The sequence below is a fragment of the Carcharodon carcharias genome, chromosome 13, assembly GCF_017639515.1.
Source record: "Carcharodon carcharias isolate sCarCar2 chromosome 13, sCarCar2.pri, whole genome shotgun sequence".
Classification (NCBI taxonomy): domain Eukaryota; kingdom Metazoa; phylum Chordata; class Chondrichthyes; order Lamniformes; family Lamnidae; genus Carcharodon; species Carcharodon carcharias.
The window spans coordinates 29,129,060-29,151,634 of NC_054479.1; the positions used below are offsets into that span (position 1 = coordinate 29,129,060).

The 22,575-nt window shown below is 44.5% G+C and overlaps 1 protein-coding gene across 1 annotated transcript in view; it reads right to left on the bottom strand.

The window, feature by feature from the left end:
* The window catches only part of LOC121286224 (ABC transporter B family member 1-like), a 196,929-nt gene that overhangs the window by 161,339 nt on the left and 13,015 nt on the right, over positions 1–22,575 (bottom strand). The window contains exons 2-6 of the mRNA XM_041203246.1: positions 13,028–13,182; positions 10,695–10,975; positions 9,081–9,163; positions 7,522–7,627; positions 5,148–5,259 (exon numbers count right to left, since the gene is read on the bottom strand). Of these exons, the coding sequence (XP_041059180.1) occupies positions 5,148–5,259; positions 7,522–7,627; positions 9,081–9,163; positions 10,695–10,975; positions 13,028–13,139 (694 nt within the window). The 5' untranslated portion in view covers positions 13,140–13,182. The remainder of the gene's footprint in view (positions 1–5,147; positions 5,260–7,521; positions 7,628–9,080; positions 9,164–10,694; positions 10,976–13,027; positions 13,183–22,575) is intronic.

The following is a 22,575-nucleotide window of genomic DNA, read 5'->3' on the forward strand; positions in this document are numbered from 1 at the left end:
ATTCAATATTCAGTCCGGAAGGCTGTAAAGTCCCTAGTCGGAAGATGAGGTGTTGTTCCTCCAGTTTGCGTTGGGCTTCACTGGAACAATGCAGCAAGCCAAGGACAGACATGTGGGCAAGAGAGCAGGGTGGAGTGTTAAAATGGCAAGCGACAGGGAAGTTTGGGTCATTCTTGCGGACAGACCGCAGGTGTTCTGCAAAGCGGTCGCCCAGTTTACGTTTGGTCTCTCCAATGTAGAGGAGACCACATTGGGAGCAACGAATGCAGTAGACTAAGTTAACTCGCAGACACTTCCTCCTACCTCTCCCTGGACCATGACCCCACCACTGAACATCAAGCCATTGTTTCCAGGACTGTCACTGACCTCATCTCCTCTGGGGATCTCCCTCCCACAGCTTCCAACCTGATAGTCGCCCAACCTCAGACGGCCCGCTTCTATCTCCTACCCAAAATCCACGAACAGAACTGCCCCGGTAGACCAATCGTCTCAGCTTGCTCCTGCCCCACAGAACTCATTTCTCGTTATCTTGACTCCCTTCTCTCTCCCCTTGTCCAGTCCCTTCCCACCTACATCCGTGATTCCTCTGACACCTTACGTCACATCAACAATTTCCAGTTCCCTGGCCCCAACCGCTTCCTCTTCACCATGGACGTCCAATCCCTCTACACCTCCATCCCCCACCAGGATGGTCTGAGGGCCCTTAGCTTCTTCCTCGAACAGAGGCCCGAACAATCCCCATCCACCACTACTCTCCTCCGTCTGGCTGAACTTGTTCTCACACTGAACAATTTCTCCTTCAACTCCTCTCACTTCCTCCAAATAAAAGGTGTGGCTATGGGTACCCGCATGGGCCCCAGCTATGCCTGTCTCTTTATGGGGTATGTGGAACATTCCTTGTTGCAGTCCTACTCCGGCCCCCTTCCACAACTCTTTCTCCGGTACATCGATGATTACTTCGGTGCCACTTCATGCTCTCGTCGGGACTTAGAAAAATTTATTAATTTTGCTTCCAATCTCCACCCCTCCATCATTTTCACGTGGTCCATCTCTGACACTTCCCTTCCCTTCCTTGACCTCTCTGTCTCAATCTCTGGTGATAGACTGTCCACCAATATCCATTACAAACCCACCGACTCCCACAGCTATCTCGACTACAGCTCCTCACACCCCGCTTCCTGTAAGGACTCCATCCCATTCTCTCAGTTCCTTCGCCTCCGTCGCATCTGTTCCGATGATGCTACCTTCAAAAACAGTTCCTCTGACATGTCCTCCTTCTTCCTTAACCGAGGTTTTCCACCCACGGTCATTGACAGGGCCCTCAACCGTGTCTGGCCCATCTCCCGCGCATCCGCCCTCACGCTTTCTCCTCCCTCCCAGAAACATGATAGGGTCCCCCTTGTCCTCACTTATCACCCCACCAGCCTCCGCATTCAAAGGATCATCCTCCGCCATTTCCGCCAACTCCAGCATGATACCACCACCAAACACATCTTCCCTTCACCCCCCTTATCGGCATTCTGTAGGGATCGCTCCCTCCGGGACACCCTGGTCCACTCCTCTATCACCCCCTACTCCTCAACCCCCTCCTATGGCACCACCCCATGCCCACGCAAAAGATGCAACACCTGCCCCTTCACTTCCTCTCTCCTCACCGTCCAAGGACCCAAACACTCCTTTCAAGTGAAGCAGCATTTCACTTGCATTTCCCCCAACTTAGTCTACTGCATTCGTTGCTCCCAATGTGGTCTCCTCTACATTGGAGAGACCAAACGTAAACTGGGCGACCGCTTTGCAGAACACCTGCGGTCTGTCCGCAAGAATGACCCAAACCTCCCTGTCGCTTGCCATTTTAACACTCCACCCTGCTCTCTTGCCCACATGTCTGTCCTTGGCTTGCTGCATTGTTCCAGTGAAGCCCAACGCAAACTGGAGGAACAACACCTCATCTTCCGACTAGGGACTTTACAGCCTTCCGGACTGAATATTGAATTCAACAACTTTAGGTCGTGAGCTCCCTCCCCCATCCCCACCCCCTTTTCTGTTTCCCCCTTCCTTTTTTTTTTCCAATAAATTATAAAGATTTTCCTTTTCCCACCTATTTCCATTATAAAAAAAAACCCCACTAGAGCTATACCTTGAGTGCCCTACCATCCATTCTTAATTAGCACATTCGTTTAGATAATATCACCAACTTTAACTTTAACACCTATGTGTTCTATTGTACTATTGTCGTTGACATCTTTTGATGATCTGCTTCTATCACTGCTTGTTTGTCCCTACAACCACACCACCCCCCCCTCCACCTCTCTCTCTCTCTATCTCTCCGCCCCCCACACACACACACCTTAAACCAGCTTATATTTCAACTCTTTCTTGGACTCGAACTTAAGTTCTGTCGAAGGGTCATGAGGACTCAAAACGTCAACTCTTTTCTTCTCCGCCGATGCTGCCAGACCTGCTGAATTTTTCCAGGTAATTCTGTTTTTGTTTTGGATTTCCAGCATCCGCAGTTTTTCTGTTTTTGTTTTTTTTTTAATAAAATTAGGGATGTTTTGCTACAGTTGGAGAGACCACATCTAGACTGCTGTGTACAGTTTTGGTCTCCTTATTTAAGAAAGGATATAAACACATTAGAAGCATTTCAGAGAAGGTTCACTCGACTGATACCTGGGATTTGGTGTGGGGGGCAGAGGGGTTTATGAGGAAAGGTTGGACAGGGCAATGTATCCATTGGAGTTTAGAAGATTGAGGGGTGATCTTATTGAAACATAAGATTCTGAGCTTGATAGAGAGGCTGCTGAAAGGATGTTTCCCCTTGTGGGAAAGACGAGACCTATGGGACACAGTTTGAAAATAAGGGGTCTCCACCTTAAAAGAGATGACAGGAAATTTTTTCACCGAGAGTTGTGAATCTTTGGAACTCTCTTCCTCAGACAGCGGTGGAGGCAAGGTCGATGAATATTTTTAAGGCAGGTAGATAGCTTCTTGACTAACAGTGGGGGGGGTCATCAAAGGTTGTTGGTGGCAGGTGGAAGGTAGAGTTGATGTCAGAATCAGATCAACCATGATCTTACTGAACGGCGGAGCAGGCTCATGGAGTTGATTGCCTACTCCTGCTCCTAACTAATATGTTTGTATGATACAGCATCGGAGCCACTGATTTGTAGGTCTCTGCCCACGTGTTACAGTACAAAAATAGTTTTTATCAAAGTCATGCGGCAGGATTTTACATCCTGCGGGCAGGCATGTGCTCAACCCAATCAGGCATAAAATAGTGCACGATGACATTGGGCGAGCAACCCGACATCATTACGCACTTGCGCGACATTTTGGTCGGCGAGCATGCGAGAGAGCCGGCAGCACACTCGCCAACAATTAAGAGGCCTATTAAGGCCCTTAACCAATTAATTAGAAGCAATTTTTCACTGCTCTTCCAACCCTATGGTTGGTGGGCGGGCGAATTGGCTCAGTGGTCTTTGGATTTTTTATGAAACCTCGTCCATGGGTGGATGAGGTTTCTAACAGTAATTACAAAAAAGTAATTTTTTTTTTAAATTCCTGTTCACGTGTGGGGACATGGTCCTCTCATTTTAAAAATCTTTATTTCTGTTTTTACAAATCTTTAGCTCCCTGAGGTAGCACCCTGCCTTCAGGGATCTTTCGGTGCGCGCTGCCCTGCACATGTGCAGACTTTGCACTAGCCCTCCTTTCGCTCCCCCCACCCCCCACTCCCACCTCACCCCAGCAGCACTGAGCTTCTCAGTTAATTGGCCAGCCAGTATGAAATCGCAGTCGGGAGCCGATCACAGGCGGCGGGCCGTTGCGCGGCCGCTCCTGGGCCTGCCCAACGACCGGAAAATCCTGCCCATGACATTACTGTATGTGACTGTGTAAGAGGTAAACTCTTCCTCCTTGTCCTTCTCATCCTTTCTGTGGCCTTTGACATGTTTAGACCACAACATCCTCCTCCAACACCTCTCTACTGACATCGAGCTGGGTGGGACTGCTCTCATCTGGTTCCATTTTTATCTATCTAATGGTAGCAGAAGATCACTGGCAATGGTTTCTCTTCCCCTTCCCGCACCATTGCCTCTTGTTTGGGCCCGCTCCTATTTCTCATCAACATGCTGTCCCTCATCATCTAAAGATACAGTGTTACCTCACCATTGCCTCTCTTGACTCCACCATTGCTAAATTAATTATCAGACTGCTTTATCTGAGATCCAGTACTGGATGGACAGAAAATTCCTCCAACATAATATTGGGAAGACTGTGGCCATTGTTTTCGATCCCCACTCCAAACTCCATTCCCTCGCAACAGTCTGAGGTTATAAGCCAGTTAGTTTGCAACCTTGGTGTCATTTGAATCTGAAATGAGCTTCCAAACTCATATGTGTCATCACGAACACTACCTCATTCCACCTCCACATGTCTCAGTTCACCTGCTGATGAAACCCTCATTCAACAAACAGATAAAATTCCTTTGACGGAATACCACTCAAATAATTGCTTTTATCGCTTTCAGGGGTACTATAAATGTTAAAGTGATGCTGAAACTGCCAATGGGAAAATAGTCTGGCAATTGTTTTAAAATTAAATTTTAAGGCTCAATTAAAGAAAAGTCAATTAAGCACAGAGCTCCTTTGTTAAGCGAAGTTCAGTAAAAAAAATTCTAACAAGCTTCAGGGCAGGAAATATCATTGTGTACTCATGCCACTGTTTGGTAAAAACACTGGCATATTTCGTTCCTAAGGTCAGCTACAAATGTATCACTAACTTCTAAGTAAATAGGAATTAATAGCACACACAGCAGTAGTTTCATTCATACCTTAGATCAAGGGCATAGTTTGACCATGAAATACAACATATCACAAAATATTGTTACGTTGAACATGATTTTGTTGTTTCATTTATTCTGAAAACAGCATCAATGCACCCTCTGGTGGATAACTTTGTATGTTACACTTTAATGTGAAAACGATGGAATTTTTGTTCCAATTATTCAGTATTCAAAATAGGTAGCATTTTTAATCGGAGAATAGTACTTACCGTTCTTTTTTAAAAATCTCCTCAGTTGCAGATTTCAATACTATATTTCTATAAAGAAGGAGTTTTACTACTATGCAGGAAAATAATTCACATACCCATTGATTCCGTAGCCATATCAATGACCTTGCCAAAGAAAAATGGAGCCACTATCTGCGAAAGACAGGAGACAACTAGCGCCAACATCCCAACAACGCAAATCAGCATTTCCTATTGAATAGAAAAAGAAAACATATTCTAAAGGTAAATATGATGCCTGTGACAATCTCTGACAATCTCTAATTTGCAGTATTGTAATAAAACAACATTTAGGCCTAGATCTTCTGAAATCCAGATAGTTGAAGACTGGATATACAGCCCAAGATGCACTATGGGACCCCTCGGAAGTCCCAATGCAAGGGCTCCATGGGAATTGCCCGGGAAGTTTGAACTTCCGATGGGCAATTCCCTTTTCCCTCTGAGTTAGAGTTGGAGAATTCGGACATTCTGACTTACCAGAATAGTTCCTCAGGAAATGCTAGACAAGAAAAAACCTGGTCTAACATCTGGATAACTATACAACTGACCACTCCCCACCCCATCACTCACACTGACCCCCAACTGCTAACTAGCCCCCCGCCCCACCCAACCTGACTAGCCTCCAAACCGACAAACTCCCCACTTATCCACCTGCCACCCACCCACCTATCTTCTCTCTGTAGCTGTTTTCAAAGCAGCTTTGGGACATTTAAACTCTTTACTCACCAGAGTGTGACAGCTCCTGCCATAAAAAGGGGTTGAGCCTTCTGTGCAGATTCACTGTGCTGCTCCCTACAAGGTTTGCTGCACTGGTTCGGATGTGGAGGATCCTCCATCAGAAGATCGCTCAGAAATATTGGAGGAAGGTAAGTGTGCATTTTTTTTGTCTGATCAGGGTCGGAAAAAGGGTTTCAATCCTGATCGGAAGGTCTGAGTCTTAATTTAAGTCTACCTGAATTGAGGAGAACTGACTTTATACATGGAATATATGAGAGAAAATCAGCTGGATTTGATTAGGTAATTTAACTGCTTTAGTAATAGAAACTTGAAAATGTTGTTAAATGTAAAACATGTTAAATCTTCCAGGATGCAATTATCCCCAGATACTTGAGGTGCAAAAGAGCTTCCAAGTTGACCACAATGGGGTCTTGAGTTGGAACGCTGGTTCAACTCAAGTTTCATGCAAAGTGCCTTGTTAGTAAAGGAACTGAAGCTTGTACCAGGAACAGTCACTGGAGGATCATTAGCAGCTAACTTCTATTTAAATTGCCTGCTAGTGCACATTAAGGAGGCTGCATGACATTTTGGTGGCCTTAACTTGAACTACTAGTCAAGAACATGTGTCCTTTATTCCTTGGTCCCTGAACCGTCCTGAAACATTTTGTCATTTGTCAATCTGCACACTCCGCACCTTCAATGGGATGGATACATATAACTCTCCACAAACGTTGCTTCAAATCAGCACTCAAGTGCTAAACCTGCAGTTGTCTGTCTCTCTCCGCCTGCAGGCATGGTTAAATCATGATAATCATCAATTAGTCCAAAAGTTGCGTGCTAACTCCACACTTTCGTACAGATGTTTCTCATAAGCCCAGCACCCATTTAGCACCTGTTTTCACCAAAATAACTCCTTTAAATATTTGACTGAAATTTTAACTACCTGAAATCATTTTTTAATAGATATTAAAGACTAAAGTTGGGGGTCTGAATAGCCTACTCCTGTTCCTCTATAGTTAACTATACTTTCACAAAGCATTTACTACCAGAATTCTAATAAGTAACAATCCAAGTTTGCTTATTCTTATAACTGAAATTTCAACTGCTATAATTAAATACAGGTGGAGCCAGATGTATTTGAAGACAAGACTCCAATGAATCTAGAAGAATCTGGAAGCTATGGGATGAATTTCTGCAGAGGTTCTCCCATGCTCACCATAGCTGCAACAGAGATCTATAGAAACCCTGCAAAAATGTTTAATCGCCACTTGCATAGATATTCTATGGAACTTCTACCAAAATCACAGCAGAAGAACCCCCAGAAAATTCGCCCCCTTGTCATTTTAAGCAAAGAGATTTTTAGATTGTAGTTAAGTCAAGTGATTCATTGTTCCTCAGGAATCAAAATACTCAAAAGCCTCTCTTACAAAGTCAAAGTACTTGAGGAGCACTGCATGCTGAACAACAGCAAGTGTAGAAATACACAGGATTTGTCACAGAAGGTCATACCATCAAATCACTCCCTTAATGAATTAAAATACAATATAACTTTCCAGTAAACAGTAAAGTTGGAAGTTCCTTAAAATCTGGCATTCATGATGAATTACAGAAGTGCATTTTTTAAACTACTCTAGATATTAGAAATAGGAAAATATCTCGATTATTTGAATTAAAATAAATTTTAGCCACTGATGTGACAGTACCCACTAGGAAGGTATTAACACAAATAATACTCACATCTTTAGCCAATGAGAAGAGGCGTTTAAGATCAGCTTTACTTTTTTTGTCCCTTTCTTCTTCAATGCTGTGCACAATGCGAAAGATCTGAAGTCTTCTCAGGAATCTGAGACAGGAAGTATTAATTCATAATTTGCCAGCAATAAGAAAGGGCTCTGACAACACCCAGCTATAGTAACTAGAGACATGAACAGTATATATCATACAGATACTGAATACATGGAGTGATCTACTTTTTGCAACTGCCAGACTCTGTCATTCTTCTTAAATCCGATGATTAATTAAAAACTCTCAAATAATTCCAATGGAAAAAGCAATCTTGCATTTATACACATTAGCAACTCTCTCAAAATACTCCAAATCTCGTCATATACAATTAATTACTTTGATATGCATCATTTGTCCTTAACTTCACTAACATAGCAGGTATTTTATATACAAGGTCTCACAAATAGCAAGGAAATAACTGACTGGTTAATTTATTTTGATGGGGAGATAGGATTGAGAAAGAAACGCAGGCCAGGATATTGGGAGATTTCCTGCTCTACTTTCAAAGTACTACAGTATCTTCAAGGTCTAGCAAAGGATAATCACATAGCACTCCTTCAGCACCGCATCATATGCCAGTCTAGATTGTACACTTGAGTCTTGGAATGAGATTTTAGCCAATAACCTTGTGACTAACCAAGCCAGCTATGAGTTAACCTAGATAATGTGTTTCCACATATGAGCCAATGTTTTCACATCAATCTTCATCAATGGTCATGTTGCTGGGCTAGTAAACCAAAGGCCTGGACTATTGATGCAGATGCAAGGATTTAAATCCCAGCACAGCAGCTGGGGAATTGAAATTCTTTTAATTATTTTAATCTGGAATAAAAAGCTAGTATCAGAAATGGTGACCGTGAAACTATTGGATTGTCGTTCTGGGGGTTCTTCTGCTGTGACTTTGGTAGAAGTCGCATAGAATATCTACGTAAGTGGTGATTAAACATTTTTGCAGGGTTTCTATAGATCTCTGTAGCAGTTATGGTGAACCCATCTGTTCACTGATGGTTCTTTTAGGGAAGGAAATCTGCTGATTTTAATTGGTCTGACCTATATTTGGCCCAGAGCAACATGGTTGACGATTAACTGTTTTCTAAATGTTCTCAGGGGCAGTTAGGGTTGGCAATTAATGCTGGCCTTGACAGTGAAACCCACTTCCCATGAATGAATGAAAACACTCTAGTTCCTTCCAAGTACATTTTTGGAGTTTCATTTGATTGCTTTGCTTCATATCACTGCTATTAAATAATTGCTAGATTTAAAGTGTGTTCAGGCCATGCCAAAAAACTCAGAAGGCATTGGAACAAAATGTGGACTAGAGATTGTTGCTAGTGTAACAGATAACAAAGGATTTAATATCATTGAATTATTGAAAGCATGTGCTTAGCAGGGATGTCAACCACTTTAGCGCCACTGGCATAATAAAACTTCTACCTACACATACTTTCTCCTACATTATACTAATTCTTGTTCAGTGTAATGTTCTGCACTAATCAACAATGCATCATTACCTGTTGCAAAAAACACAAAAGGGGAATTCAATCAGGCTGAAGACCAGGGTAGAAATACAAACAATCTTGAAAGTTAGGTGCATCTGTCAATGGGAAACATTTTGTTTAAAACTTAGGTTTACATAACCACAGACAATTAAAAGTGTTTAAACTTCATACAGAAACAGTGATACCCATGATTTGTTTTATACAGGATAACATATTGCCTGATGACTGTGACACAAATGTACACAAGAGTCTGGGTGACATGTAGCTGATCATCTCGGACCTTGCCAAACAATCCAATTTTTTGTTTGAAAAAAAAAATGTATACAATGGAACCTGTCTTTCAAGATCAAATGTGCCAGTAAGAAAAAGTGGACACTCGAAGCACATTATCCCTTTTTGGAGGAACAGCATGAAACAAGAGACCTACCAGCCTGAATCTGACTGCTGCAAGAGTCTCTTGTTACAACACTTAATGAACAGATTTCACAGTGTGCAATATTTAAAATAATACATAGAAGCCCAACTCAAACATTTCATTGCTAGAAAATGTTGAGTTGGCTAGTCAATGGCAAACCAATAGTGAAATTGTGTTATTCGAACTAAAGTGGTATTGTTTTTTTTTCCTCCTTGTTTGCAGCAAGAAAATGACAATCCCTATATATATTATCCATTAAATCACAATGAATAAAACCTCTTCTGGGCTTGTTTTTTTTTGAATGCTGAGAAACATCTTCCTTTTGTTGGGCCTATTAAGGATGGATTTAAAATTCATACTGCCCTAAGCCAAGACAGATCATCAGCATGACAACTGCTACAACTGACTTCATGCTTAAGAATTTATGGAATAAACTGACAACTGTTGTAGTGGAAGCTGGCGATGTTGATGCATGAAAAAGGAACTGGATCAATTCCTTAAGGAAGCAGTGAGTGGAATGTGTGTTTGGGGCAGAGCGACCAACTGTCCCAGATTTTCCGGCACTGTCCCAGAATTTGGATTTCCATCCAGTGTCCCAGGTCTGAGCTTCCCCAAACACCATTTGTCCCAGATTTCTCTTGTATCTGAATCTATTATGTCTGCGCTAGCTCAGTGCACTGCCAGGCCCGAGTCCACACAGCCACAAGGGAACAGACGGAACACTGACTGGTTTACCCATCAAGAGCTATTCAGCTTTGGTTGATGTGTTTCAGGGGTGTCTTGAGGGTGGGACCCAGCCAGCAGTAGTGGTGTTCAGCCCAACTCAGGGCAGGGGGTGATTCTGAAACAGGGTCAGGCAGCAGAAGCAATCTCAGGCCTGCTCTTGCTGTCCCACCAGCAGACCACCCCCACCCCTGCCCAGTCAGCAAAATCCCCGCTCCCCCACCACCCCAATCCATGGCAAAGTGTCCCTTATTATCACCCCCCCCCCCCCCCCCCCCCCCCCCCCCCCCCACCAGAGTTGGTCACCCTGGTTTGGAGTGGCAAAGAAAGAAAATCGAATTGGTTTTTCGTTCCTGCATTTTCATCCATCTCATACATTCACATGTTCTGCATGCTAAACAGTTAAACAAGGAACTCTGCAACAGTTCTTATGAACAGTCTCAGTTTGGAGGTTTAACAAATTAACACAGATAAACAGAAATATTTACCTCTTTATAACTCTGCGTTACCAGAATTGTAATTCCTTTGGCCATGGTATATGCAACCCAAAGACCGGAGATTATAAAGCTAATCAGATGTAGCAGCTCTCTTTTCCTTTTAAGGTTAGAATTGTTAAGGTCATCAATCTGTTTAAGGGCAATTGACTCCATCGTCAGGTAAATAACCACAAGAATGCAGGTTTTCATTGTGCAAAAGGCTGCAAGGTCAAAGGTTGACCTCCAGAAACACCATTTAAGTACGTCATTTTCCAAGTAGTGAGATCGACCACCTATAAAACATCCAATTTTAATATATAAAGAGGATAAAATAATAACGCATGGAGAAATGAACTGCAACTAATGCCACAAAAACACAAATAGTTAAAATAACCCATTAAAAATCACTTTTTATACTAACAAGAGATTTATCGCTATTTTTAATGTAAATCACAGCTGTAACTTTTATATCAGTTTGCTCAGGTTTTAATGATACCCAAGTTTTACTCATTTATTGTTAGCGTTCCTGAACATTGCCCAAAATCAACCACAGCTGGTTTAGCACCTTTTTAAATTTACACCTAATGAAAAACTTTCTCTCATTTTGTTCAAAGTAACATTCAAAGAGCAAATTAGTTTTAATACAAAATGTGTTATATTTCGGGCAAGACATCTGGTGTGCAAGACTTTTCTCCATTAAATTATGCCACATTTTCCAGATGAGTGAACTTTTATCACATTCATAACCTTGTTACCTAAATCTAAGTTTGCGAAAATACAAAAAGTCATAACTTCTCAAAAGTTTCTTCCCCTACCACAATTTTCTCCCTTTTTATTATCTTGTGCTACATTAGGGTTCCACTAGTGGTACTGTCTTTCAGCACAGCACAATGTGATCATTGAGCATCAGCAGGATACCTGTCTGTAACTTAACTTAGCCAAATCAGGTCTAGTTCTCACTTGACATCTCGACATAGTGAACAATAGATAACAATCAGCGGAAGGCAATTTTTTTGTCTCTGTCCCTTGCCCAGGTCACTAAGGCAAAACGTAGCCATTGTAATTTCAGATAAGAATAGCTAACTCAGTACAGGCTGCATGTTTAGCTTGGAATCTTTGTAACTGCACAGAGCAAAAATTGTACTCACATAGCTACCACATACTTTCATTGAAAACTCACTGGGAAATTTTCAAAGGTAGATTCTGGGAATGGGTAAAAACAACAACTAAAATTTACATAGCACCTTTAATGTAATGAAATAGCCCAAGATGCCTCACAGGAGTATTATAAAACAAAGAATGGCACAGAGACACATAAGGAGATATTAGGCCAGATGACCAGAAGCTTGGGCATTGAAGATAGGTTTTAAGGGGTATCTTAAAAGGATGAAAGTGAGGCGGAGTGGCAGAGAAGTAATGCAAAGCTTAGGGCTGAGGCAACTGAAGGCTCTGGTGGAGCAATTAAAATTGGAAATGCAAAAGAGGCCAGAATTACAAAAGCACACGTACCTCAAAAGGTTGAGGGGCTAGAGGAGGTTACAGAGATAGGGAGGGGAAAAGCCAAGGAGAGGTTTGAAAACAAGGGTGAGAATTTTAAAATCAAGATCATGCTTGACTGAGTCAATGTTGGTCAGCAAGCAGAATGGTAATGAAGGCATGAATGAGGGTTTCAGCAGCAAATCAAGCGAGACAGGGACAAAGTTGGGCAATGTTGCAAAGGTGGAAAATAGGCGTTCTTAATGATGGTATGAATGTCAGGTCAGAAGTTCATCTCATGATCAAATGTAAGCAAAATAACTACAGTTATCTACTAGCTCCAAAATTTGATATCCAGCTCTGAGCCAGGAGGTACTGAGCAAGAACCAGATATCATGTCCAACCCTATTTAATCCGGAATTATTAATAGCTTTGTCAAGTATTGCTTTATCATGCACATAAACTGTAGAAGGATCCATCTCATACCAGTTGATGATGCTATCAATTTTAATTGCTCAATATCCACGCATTTGCCTCATCATAACAATGGATATTACATAACCCCAGGGAATTTACAGTCACTTTGAAAATTTACCGTAATATGCCAACACCAATTATGATCAAACGTTTATTTAGAAAAGGATGGATTTCATACAAATTTACTCAACCATTAAAAGCAGAATAATTGAAAATTTTGTATTTTTTCCAACTTGAAGCTCAGTTCCTTTGCAACATTTGATAGTACACAGTTAAAATATGCATCAATGTCATTAACTCATATTTTAATGTATGTTTACTCTTATGGAATATTATACAATTGATCTTGAAATTAATTACTTTATACTGTCAATTATAAAGAGATGCATTACCTAAAATCCAGAGTATGACTGTAGATATTCCATCCACAAACAGAATAACATTAACAAGAGGGATGAATCTAACTGCTGGCAACCTATAATAATAAATACTGTCTTGTGCCATTCTTCTCCCAGTCTCTTTTATTCTTCTAGATATTCAGATCAGCCTAGAAGATAAGGTAATGCAAGTTTCAACACTGTGCACAAATTTGAATAAAATTTTTCTCAATTTAGAAGCAAAACTATTTTTTCAGACATAAATATAAATTACACACAAACATATTTTGCAGTTCAGGACACTACGAAGACCAATGCAAAAGGTCATTAACCTTCATTTGTCCCCAAATTCAACAATCCTGACTCATTGCAAGTCAAGAAGATTTGCCCGTAAATACAATACAGGTTTATCTTGATACAAAATTCTAACATGACAGCAGAAAGGCTATAGTAAGCAATTGTACAGTCTTAGTACAGTGTCAAATACCTCAGAAATAATCCACATCTAAAGCACTGCTTTATGGACAATGGAACCAATTACTAGACTGAAGAACTTGGAAAAGCAAAGTTCATTCCAAACCTCATGCTAATTCAAAGCACATTTCAAATACTTTTCACACAGCGAAGAAATTGTTTGGAAAGAAACTTAGACTTATAGATAGCACATGCAATGATTCAGAATAGTCTTTGTGGGTACAATTTCAATACCATATTCTCTTTGGAGAAGCAGAATCTGAACATGATCCAATGCAAATCATTTGGAGTGGAACCTATTTCGTATACCCAAAGAAACAGAATGAATTTTCTATACCAGCATGAAACCTGTTCGCTTAGTGTAGAAGATTGAGCCAAAACTTATTACTTCACGGAGCAGGAGACCAGAACCTGAACCTACCACTTTATGGATCATGACACAAAGTCAAACATGAGGCTGAAGAGATGTGGGGAGGCAGTGGCACAGTGATATGATCACTGGACTAGTAATCCAGAGTCCCACCATGGCAGATGATGAAACTTGAATTCAATAAAAAAAAAATCTGATATTAAAATTTAATCATGAAACAATTGTTGTAAAAACCCATCTGATTCGCTGATGCCCTTCAGGGAAGGAAATCTGCTGTCCGGTCTACGTGTGACCTAGGCTCCACGGCAATGTGGTCGACTCTTAACTGCCCTCTGAAATGGCCTAGCAAGCCACTCAGTTGTATCAATCCACTAAAACGTCTAAAAGGAATGGAAGCAGATGGACCACTGGGCCCAGTCGACCACCAGGCATAGACCTATGCACCAGAAACAACAAGGACAACCTCAGTCCTGTTGACCCCACAAAGTCATCCTTATGAACATCTGGCAGCCAAAATCGGGAGAGCTGTCTCACAGACTAGTTAAGCAACAGCCTGACGGTCATACTTATGGAAACATACAGCAACCACCAGTCGGGAGGGAGTTGCCCTGGGAGTCCACAACATCGACTTCAGACCCCATGAAGTCTTATGGCATCAGGTCAAACATGGGCAGGCAAACCTCCTGCTGATTACCATGTACCCCCTCAGCTGATGACTCAGAACTCCTCTATGTTGAACATCACTTGGGGGAAGCATTGAGGGTGGCAAGGGCACAGAATGTACTCTGGGAGGGAGACTTCAGCGTCCATCACCGTATGGCTCAGTAGCACCACTACTGACCGAGTTGGCCGAGTCCTCAAGGAAATAGGTGCTATACTGAATCTGTGGCACCTAGGGTGAGGGAACCAACAAGGAAAAACATAATTGACCTCATCCTCACCAACTTGCCTGCCACAGGTGCATCTGTCTATGAAAGTACTGGTAGGAGGAGTGATCAATGCCCAGTTCTTGTGAAGGCGGGACTTCGTCTCCACATTGAGGATACCTGCCATTGTATTGTGTGGTGCTACCAGCATGCTAAATGGGACAGATTTTGAACAGATCTAGAAACTCAAAGATAAAAACAAAAAAACTGCGAATGCTGGAAATCCAAAACAAAAACAGAATTACCTGGAAAAACTCAGCAGGTCTGGCAGCATCGGCGGAGAAGAAAAGAGTTGACGTTTCGAGTCCTCATGACCCTTCGACAGAACTTGAGTTCGAGTCCAAGAAAGAGTTGAAATATAAGCTGGTTTAAGGTGTGTGTGTGTGTGTGTGTGGGGGTGGGGGGGGGTTGGTTTGGTTGTAGGGACAAACAAGCAGTGATAGAAGCAGATCATCAAAAGATGTCAACAACAATAGAACAAAAGAACACATAGGTGTTAAAGTTGGTGATATTATCTAAACGAATGTGCTAATTAAGAATGGATGGTAGGGCACTCAGGGTATAGCTCTAGTGGGGGTGGGGAGAGCATAAAAGATTTTAAAATATTTAAAAATAATGGAAATAGGTGGGAAAAGAAAAATCTATATAACTTATAGGAAAAAAAAGGAAGGGGGAAACAGAAAGGGGGTGGGGATGGGGGAGGGAGCTCAAGACCTAAAGTTGTTGAATTCGATATTCAGTCCAGAAGGCTGTAAAGTCCCTAGTCGGAAGATGAGGTGTTGTACCTCCAGTTTGCGTTGGGCTTCACTGGAACAATGCATCAAGCCAAGGACAGACATGTGGGCAAGAGAGCAGGGTGGAGTGTTAAAATGGCAAGCGACAGGGAGGTTTGGGTCATTCTTGCGGACAGACCGCAGGTGTTCTGCAAAGCGGTCGCCCAGTTTACGTTTGGTCTCTCCAATGTAGAGGAGACCACATTGGGAGCAACGAATGCAGTAGACTAAGTTGGGGGAAATGCAAGTGAAATGCTGCTTCACTTGAATGGAGTGTTTGGGCCCTTGGACGGTGAGGAGAGAGGAAGTGAAGGGGCAGGTGTTGCATCTTTTGCGTGGGCATGGGGTGGTGCCATAGGAGGGGGTTGAGGAGTAGGGGGTGATAGAGGAGTGGACCAGGGTGTCCTGGAGGGAGCGATCCCTATGGAATGCCGATAGGGGGGGTGAAGGGAAGATGTGTTTGGTGGTGGCATCATGCTGGAGTTGGCAGAAATGGCAGAGGATGATCCTTTGAATGCGGAGGCTGGTGGGGTGATAAGTGAGGACAAGGGGGACCCTATCATGTTTCTGGGAGGGAGGAGAAGGCGTGAGGGCAGATGCGCGGGAGATGGGCTAGACACGGTTGAGGGCCCTGTCAACAACCGTGGGTGGAAAACCTCGGTTAAGGAAGAAGGAGGACATGTCAGAGGAACTGTTTTTGAAGGTAGCATCATCGGAACAGATGCGACGGAGGCGAAGGAACTGAGAGAATGGGATGGAGTCCTTACAGGAAGCGGGGTGTGAGGAGCTGTAGTCGAGGTAGCTGTGGGAGTCAGTGGGTTTGTAATGGATATTGGTGGACAGTCTATTACCAGAGATTGAGACAGAGAGGTCAAGGAAGGGAAGGGAAGTGTCAGAGATGGACCATGTGAAAATGATGGAGGGGTGGAGATTGGAAGCAAAATTAATAAATTTTTCCAAGTCCCGACGAGAGCATGAAGCAGCACCGAAGTAATCATCGATGTACCGGAGAAAGAGTTGTGGAAGGGGTCTGGAGTAGGACTGGAACAAGGAATGTTCCACATACCCCATAAAGAGACAGGCATAGCTGGGGCCCATGCGGGTACCCATAGCCACACCTTTTATTTGGAGGAAGTGAGAGGAGTTGAAGGAGAAATTGTTCAGTGTGAGAACAAGTTCAGCCAGACGGAGGAGAGTAATGGTGGATGGGGATTGTTCGGGCCTCTGTTCGAGGAAGAAGCTAAGGGCCCTCACACCATCCTGGTGGGGGATGGAGGTGTAGAGGGATTGGACGTCCATGGTGAAGAGGAAGCGGTTGGGGGCAGGGAACTGGAAATTGTTGATGTGACGTAAGGTGTCAGAGGAATCACGGATGTAGGTGGGAAGGGACTGGACAAGGGGAGAGAGAAGGGAGTCAAGATAATGAGAAATGAGTTCTGTGGGGCAGGAGCAAGCTGAGACGATCGGTCTACCGGGGCAGTTCTGTTTGTGGATTTTGGGTAGGAGATAGAAGCGGGCCGTCCGAGGTTGGGCGACTATCAGGTTGGAAGCTGAGGGAGGAAGATCCCCAGAGGAGATGAGGTCAGTGACAGTCCTGGAAACAATGGCTTGATGTTCAGTGGTGGGGTCATGGTCCAGGGAGAGGTAGGAGGAAGTGTCTGCGAGTTGACGCTCAGCCTCCGCGAGGTAGAGGTCAGTGCGCCAGACAACAACAGCACCACCCTTGTCAGCGGGTTTGATGACAATGTCAGGGTTGGACCTGAGAGAATGGAGTGCAGTAAGTTCAGAGAGAGACAGGTTAGAATGGGTGAGAGGAGCAGAGAAATTGAGACGACTAATGTCGCGCCGACAGTTCTCAATGAAAAGATCAAGAGAAGGTAAGAATCCAGAGGGAGGGGTCCAGGTGGAGGGAGAATATTGGAGATGGGTAAAAGGATCCATTGAACTGGGAGAGGACTCCTGCCCAAAGAAGTGAGCCCGGAGACGAAGACGGTGGAAGAAGAGTTCAGCATCATGCCGAGCCCGAAATTCATTGAGGTGAGGGCGTAAGGGTATGAAACTAAGTCCTTTGCTGAGCACTGAACGTTCAGCATTGGAGAGGGGAAGGTCAGGGGGTATACTGAACCCACCCAGGATTACAGGTATCTCCGGGACATAAAACGTTTCTCGGACTGCTGTTCCCGTCACATTCTGAAATCCACACTCAGTGCCATACGCTGCCATATGAACACACTCGACCTCTCCCTCCAGCAGCACCACCGTACCATTTTTCAAAGCTGCGCGTGCCCCCAGTTTCATTTTATTCTTCGGCTCATCCGACGCCTCAACAAGAAACTTTTTCTCTTTCTCTCAAGTGCTAAGGAACGCAAGCTCCAACAACTCATCGACACCAACACCCATCTAGGACCCTCCACCCCTGCCCGTCCCTCCGTCCCCACCCCATCTTCCAATCCCAACCGTGTATTCACTATACCCCCTGATCTTCCCCTCTCCGATGCTGAACGTTCAGTGCTCAGCAAAGGACTTAGTTTCATACCCTTACGCCCTCACCTCAATGAATTTCGGGCTCGGCATGATGCTGAACTCTTCTTCCGCCTTCTTCGTCTCCGGGCTCACTTCTTTGGGCAGGAGTCCTCTCCTAGTTCAACGGATCCTTTTACCCATCTCCAATATTCTCCCTCCACCTGGAGCCCTCCCTCTGGATTCTTACCTTCTCTTGATCTTTTCATTGAGAACTGTCGGCGCGACATTAGTCGTCTCAATTTCTCTGCTCCTCTCACCCATTCTAACCTGTCTCTCTCTGAACTTACTGCACTCCATTCTCTCAGGTCCAACCCTGACATTGTCATCAAACCCGCTGACAAGGGTGGTGCTGTTGTTGTCTGGCGCACTGACCTCTACCTCGCGGAGGCTGAGCGTCAACTCGCAGACACTTCCTCCTACCTCTCCCTGGACCATGACCCCACCACTGAACATCAAGCCATTGTTTCCAGGACTGTCACTGACCTCATCTCCTCTGGGGATCTTCCTCCCACAGCTTCCAACCTGATAGTCGCCCAACCTCGGACGGCCCGCTTCTATCTCCTACCCAAAATCCACAAACAGAACTGTCCCGGTAGACCGATCGTCTCAGCTTGCTCCTGCCCCACAGAACTCATTTCTCGTTATCTTGACTCCCTTCTCTCTCCCCTTGTCCAGTCCCTTCCCACCTACATCCGTGATTCCTCTGACACCTTACGTCACATCAACAATTTCCAGTTCCCTAGCCTCAACCACTTCCTCTTCACCATGGACGTCCAATCCCTCTACACTTCCATCCCCCACCAGGATGGTCTGAGGGCCCTTAGCTTCTTCCTCGAACAGAGGCCCGAACAATCCCCATCCACCACTACTCTCCTCCGTCTGGCTGAACTTGTTCTCACGCTGAACAATTTCTCCTTCAACTCCTCTCACTTCCTCCAAATAAAAGGTGTGGCTATGGGTACCCGCATGGGCCCCAGCTATGCCTGTCTCTTTATGGGGTATGTGGAACATTCCTTGTTCCAGTCCTACTCCAGACCCCTTCCACAACTCTTTCTCCGGTACATCGATGGTTACTTCGGTGCTGCTTCATGCTCTTGTCGGGACTTGGAAAAATTTATTAATTTTGCTTCCAATCTCCACCCCTCCATCATTTTCATGTGGTCCATCTCTGACACTTCCCTTCCCTTCCTTGACCTCTCTGTCTCAATCTCTGGTAATAGACTGTCCACCAATATCCATTACAAACCCACCGACTCCCACAGCTACCTCGACTACAGCTCCTCACACCCCGCTTCCTGTAAGGACTCCATCCCATTCTCTCAGTTCCTTCACCTCCGTCGCATCTGTTCTGATGATGCTACCTTCAAAAACAGTTCCTCTGACATGTGCTCCTTCTTCCTTAACCGAGGTTTTCCACCCACAGTTGTTGACAGGGCCCTCAACCGTGTCTAGCCCATCTCCCGCGCATCCGCCCTCACGCCTTCTCCTCCCTCCCAGAAACATGATAGGGTCCCCATTATCCTCACTTATCACCCCACCAGCCTCTGCATTCAAAGGATCATCCTCCGCCATTTCCGCCAACTCCAGCATGATGCCACCACCAAACACATCTTCCCTTCACCCCCCCTATCGGCATTCCATAGGGATCACTCCCTCCAGGACACCCTGGTCCACTCCTCCATCACCCCCTACTCCTCAACCCCCTCCTATGCCACCACCCCATGCCCACGCAAAAGATGCAACACCTGCCCCTTCACTTCCTCTCTCCTCACCGTCCAAGGGCCCAAACACTCCTTTCAAGTGAAGCAGCATTTCACTTGCATTTCCCCCAACTTAGTCTACTGCATTCGTTGCTCCCAATGTGGTCTCCTCTACATTGGAGAGACCAAACGTAAACTGGGCGACCGCTTTGCAGAACACCTGCGGTCTGTCCGCAAGAATGACCCAAACCTCCCTGTCGCTTGCCATTTTAACACTCCACCCTGCTCTCTTGCCCACATGTCTGTCCTTGGCTTGATGCATTGTTCCAGTGAAGCCCAACGCAAACTGGAGGTACAACACCTCATCTTCCGACTAGGCACTTTACAGCCTTCCGGACTGAATATCGAATTCAACAACTTTAGGTCGTGAGCTCCCTCCCCCATCCCCACCCCCTTTCTGTTTCCCCCTTCCTTTTTTTTCCTATAAATTATATAGATTTTTCTTTTCCCACCTATTTCCATTATTTTTAAATATTTTAAAATCTTTTATGCTCTCCCCACCCCCACTAGAGCTATACCCTGAGTGCCCTACCATCCATTCTTAATTAGCACATTCGTTTAGATAATATCACCAACTTTAACACCTATGTGTTCTTTTGTTCTATTGTTGTTGACACCTTTTGATGATCTGCTTCTATCACTGCTTTTTTGTCCCTACAACCAAACCAACCCCCTCCATCTCTCTCTCTCTCTCCGCCCCCTCCACACACCTTAAACCAGCTTATATTTCAACTCTTTCTTGGACTTGAACTTAAGTTCTGTCGAAGGGTCATGAGGACTTGAAACGTCAACTCTTTTCTTCTCCGCCGATGCTGCCAGACCTGCTGAGTTTTTCCAGGTAATTCTGTTTTTGTTCTAAAAACTCAAGACTGGGCAACCATGAGGCACTGTGGCCATCAACAGCAACAGAATTATACTCAAACACAATCTTTAACCTCATGGCCCAGCATATCCCCCACTGTACCATTACCACCAAGCCAGGAATCAACCCTGGTTCAATGAAAAGTATAGGAGAGCATGCCAGGTGCAGCATCAGTCATACCTAAAAATGACATATCAACCTGGTGAAGCTACAACACAGGACTACTTGCGTGCCAAGCAGTATAAGCAGCAAATGATAGACAGAGCTAAGCGGATTCTAAGCTCTGCAGTCCTGTCACATCCAGTTGTGAATGGTGGTGGACAAATAAACAATTCACTGGGACAGGAGAATCCACAAATGTCCCCATTCTCAATGATGGTGGAGCCCAGCACATCAGTGCAAAAGATAGGCTGAAGCATTTGCTACAATCTTCAGCCAAAAGTGCCGAGTGGATGATCCATCTTGACCTCCTCCTGAGGTCCCCAGCATACCAGTCTGCAGCCAATTTGATTCACTCTATGTGATATCAAGAAACAGGCACTGGGTATTGCAAAAGCTATGGGCACTGACAACATTCTGACAATAGTACTGAAGACTTGTCCTCCAGAACTTGCTGTGCCTCTAGCCAAGCTGTTCCAGTACAGCTACAACACTGACATTTACCCGACAATGTGGAAAATTGCCCAGGTATGCCCTGTATACATAAAACAGAACAAATCCAACCCAGCCAATTACCACCCCATCAGTCTACTCTTGATCATCAGTAAGTAATGGAAGGGGTCTTTAAAAGTGCATTCAAGCAGCACTTACTTAGCAATAACCTGTTCACTGCAACTCAGTTTGCATTCCACCAGAGCCACTCAGCTCCTACCTCATTACAGCCTTGGGTCAAACATGGACAAGAAAGCCGAACTCCAGAGGTGAGGAGAGAGAGACTGCCCTTGACATCAAGGCAGCATTTGACTGAGTGTGGTGTTAAGGAGCCCTAGCAAAATGGGAATCAGGGAGAAAATTCTTTACTGGTTGCAGTCATACCTAGCACAAAGGAAAGTGGTTGTGGTTGTTGGAGGTCATTCATCTCAATTCAAGGATATCAATGCAGGACTTCTTCAGGGTAGTGTCTTCAGCCCAACCATCTTCAGCTGCTTCATCAGTGACCTTCCTTCTACCATAAGGTCAGAAGTGGGGATGTTCGCTGATGATTGCACAATGTTCAGCACCATTCGCGACTCCTCAGATACTGAAGTTGTTCAGGTCCAAATACAGCAAGACCTGGACAATATCCTGGCTTGGGCTGACAAGTAACATTCACGCCACACAAGGGCCAGGCAATGACCATCTCCAACAAGAAAGAATCTAATTATCACCCCTTGACATTCAATGGCATTATCATCGCTGAATCTCCCACTAATCTCCTGGGGCTTACCATTGACCAAAAACTGAACTGGACTAGCCATATAACTACTGTGGCTACAAGAACAGATCAGAAGCTAGGAATCCTGTGGCGAGTAACTCATCTCCTGACTCCTCAAAGCCTGTCCACCATCTACAAGGCACAAGTCAGGAGTGTGATGGAATACTCTCCACTTGCCTGGATGAGTGCTGCTCCAACAACACTCTAGAAGCTCAGCATTGTCCAGGGCCTGCTTGATTGGCATCCCATCCACAAACATGCACTCCCTCCACCACCGACGCACAATAGCAGCAGTGTGTACCACCTACAAGATGCAATGCAGGAGCTCACCAAGGCTCCTTGGACAGCACCTTCCAAACCCACGACCACTACCATCCAGAAGGACAAAGGGCAGCAGACGCATGGGAACGCCACCACCTGGAAGTTCGCCTCGAAGCCACAGAGGATCCTGACTTGGAAAT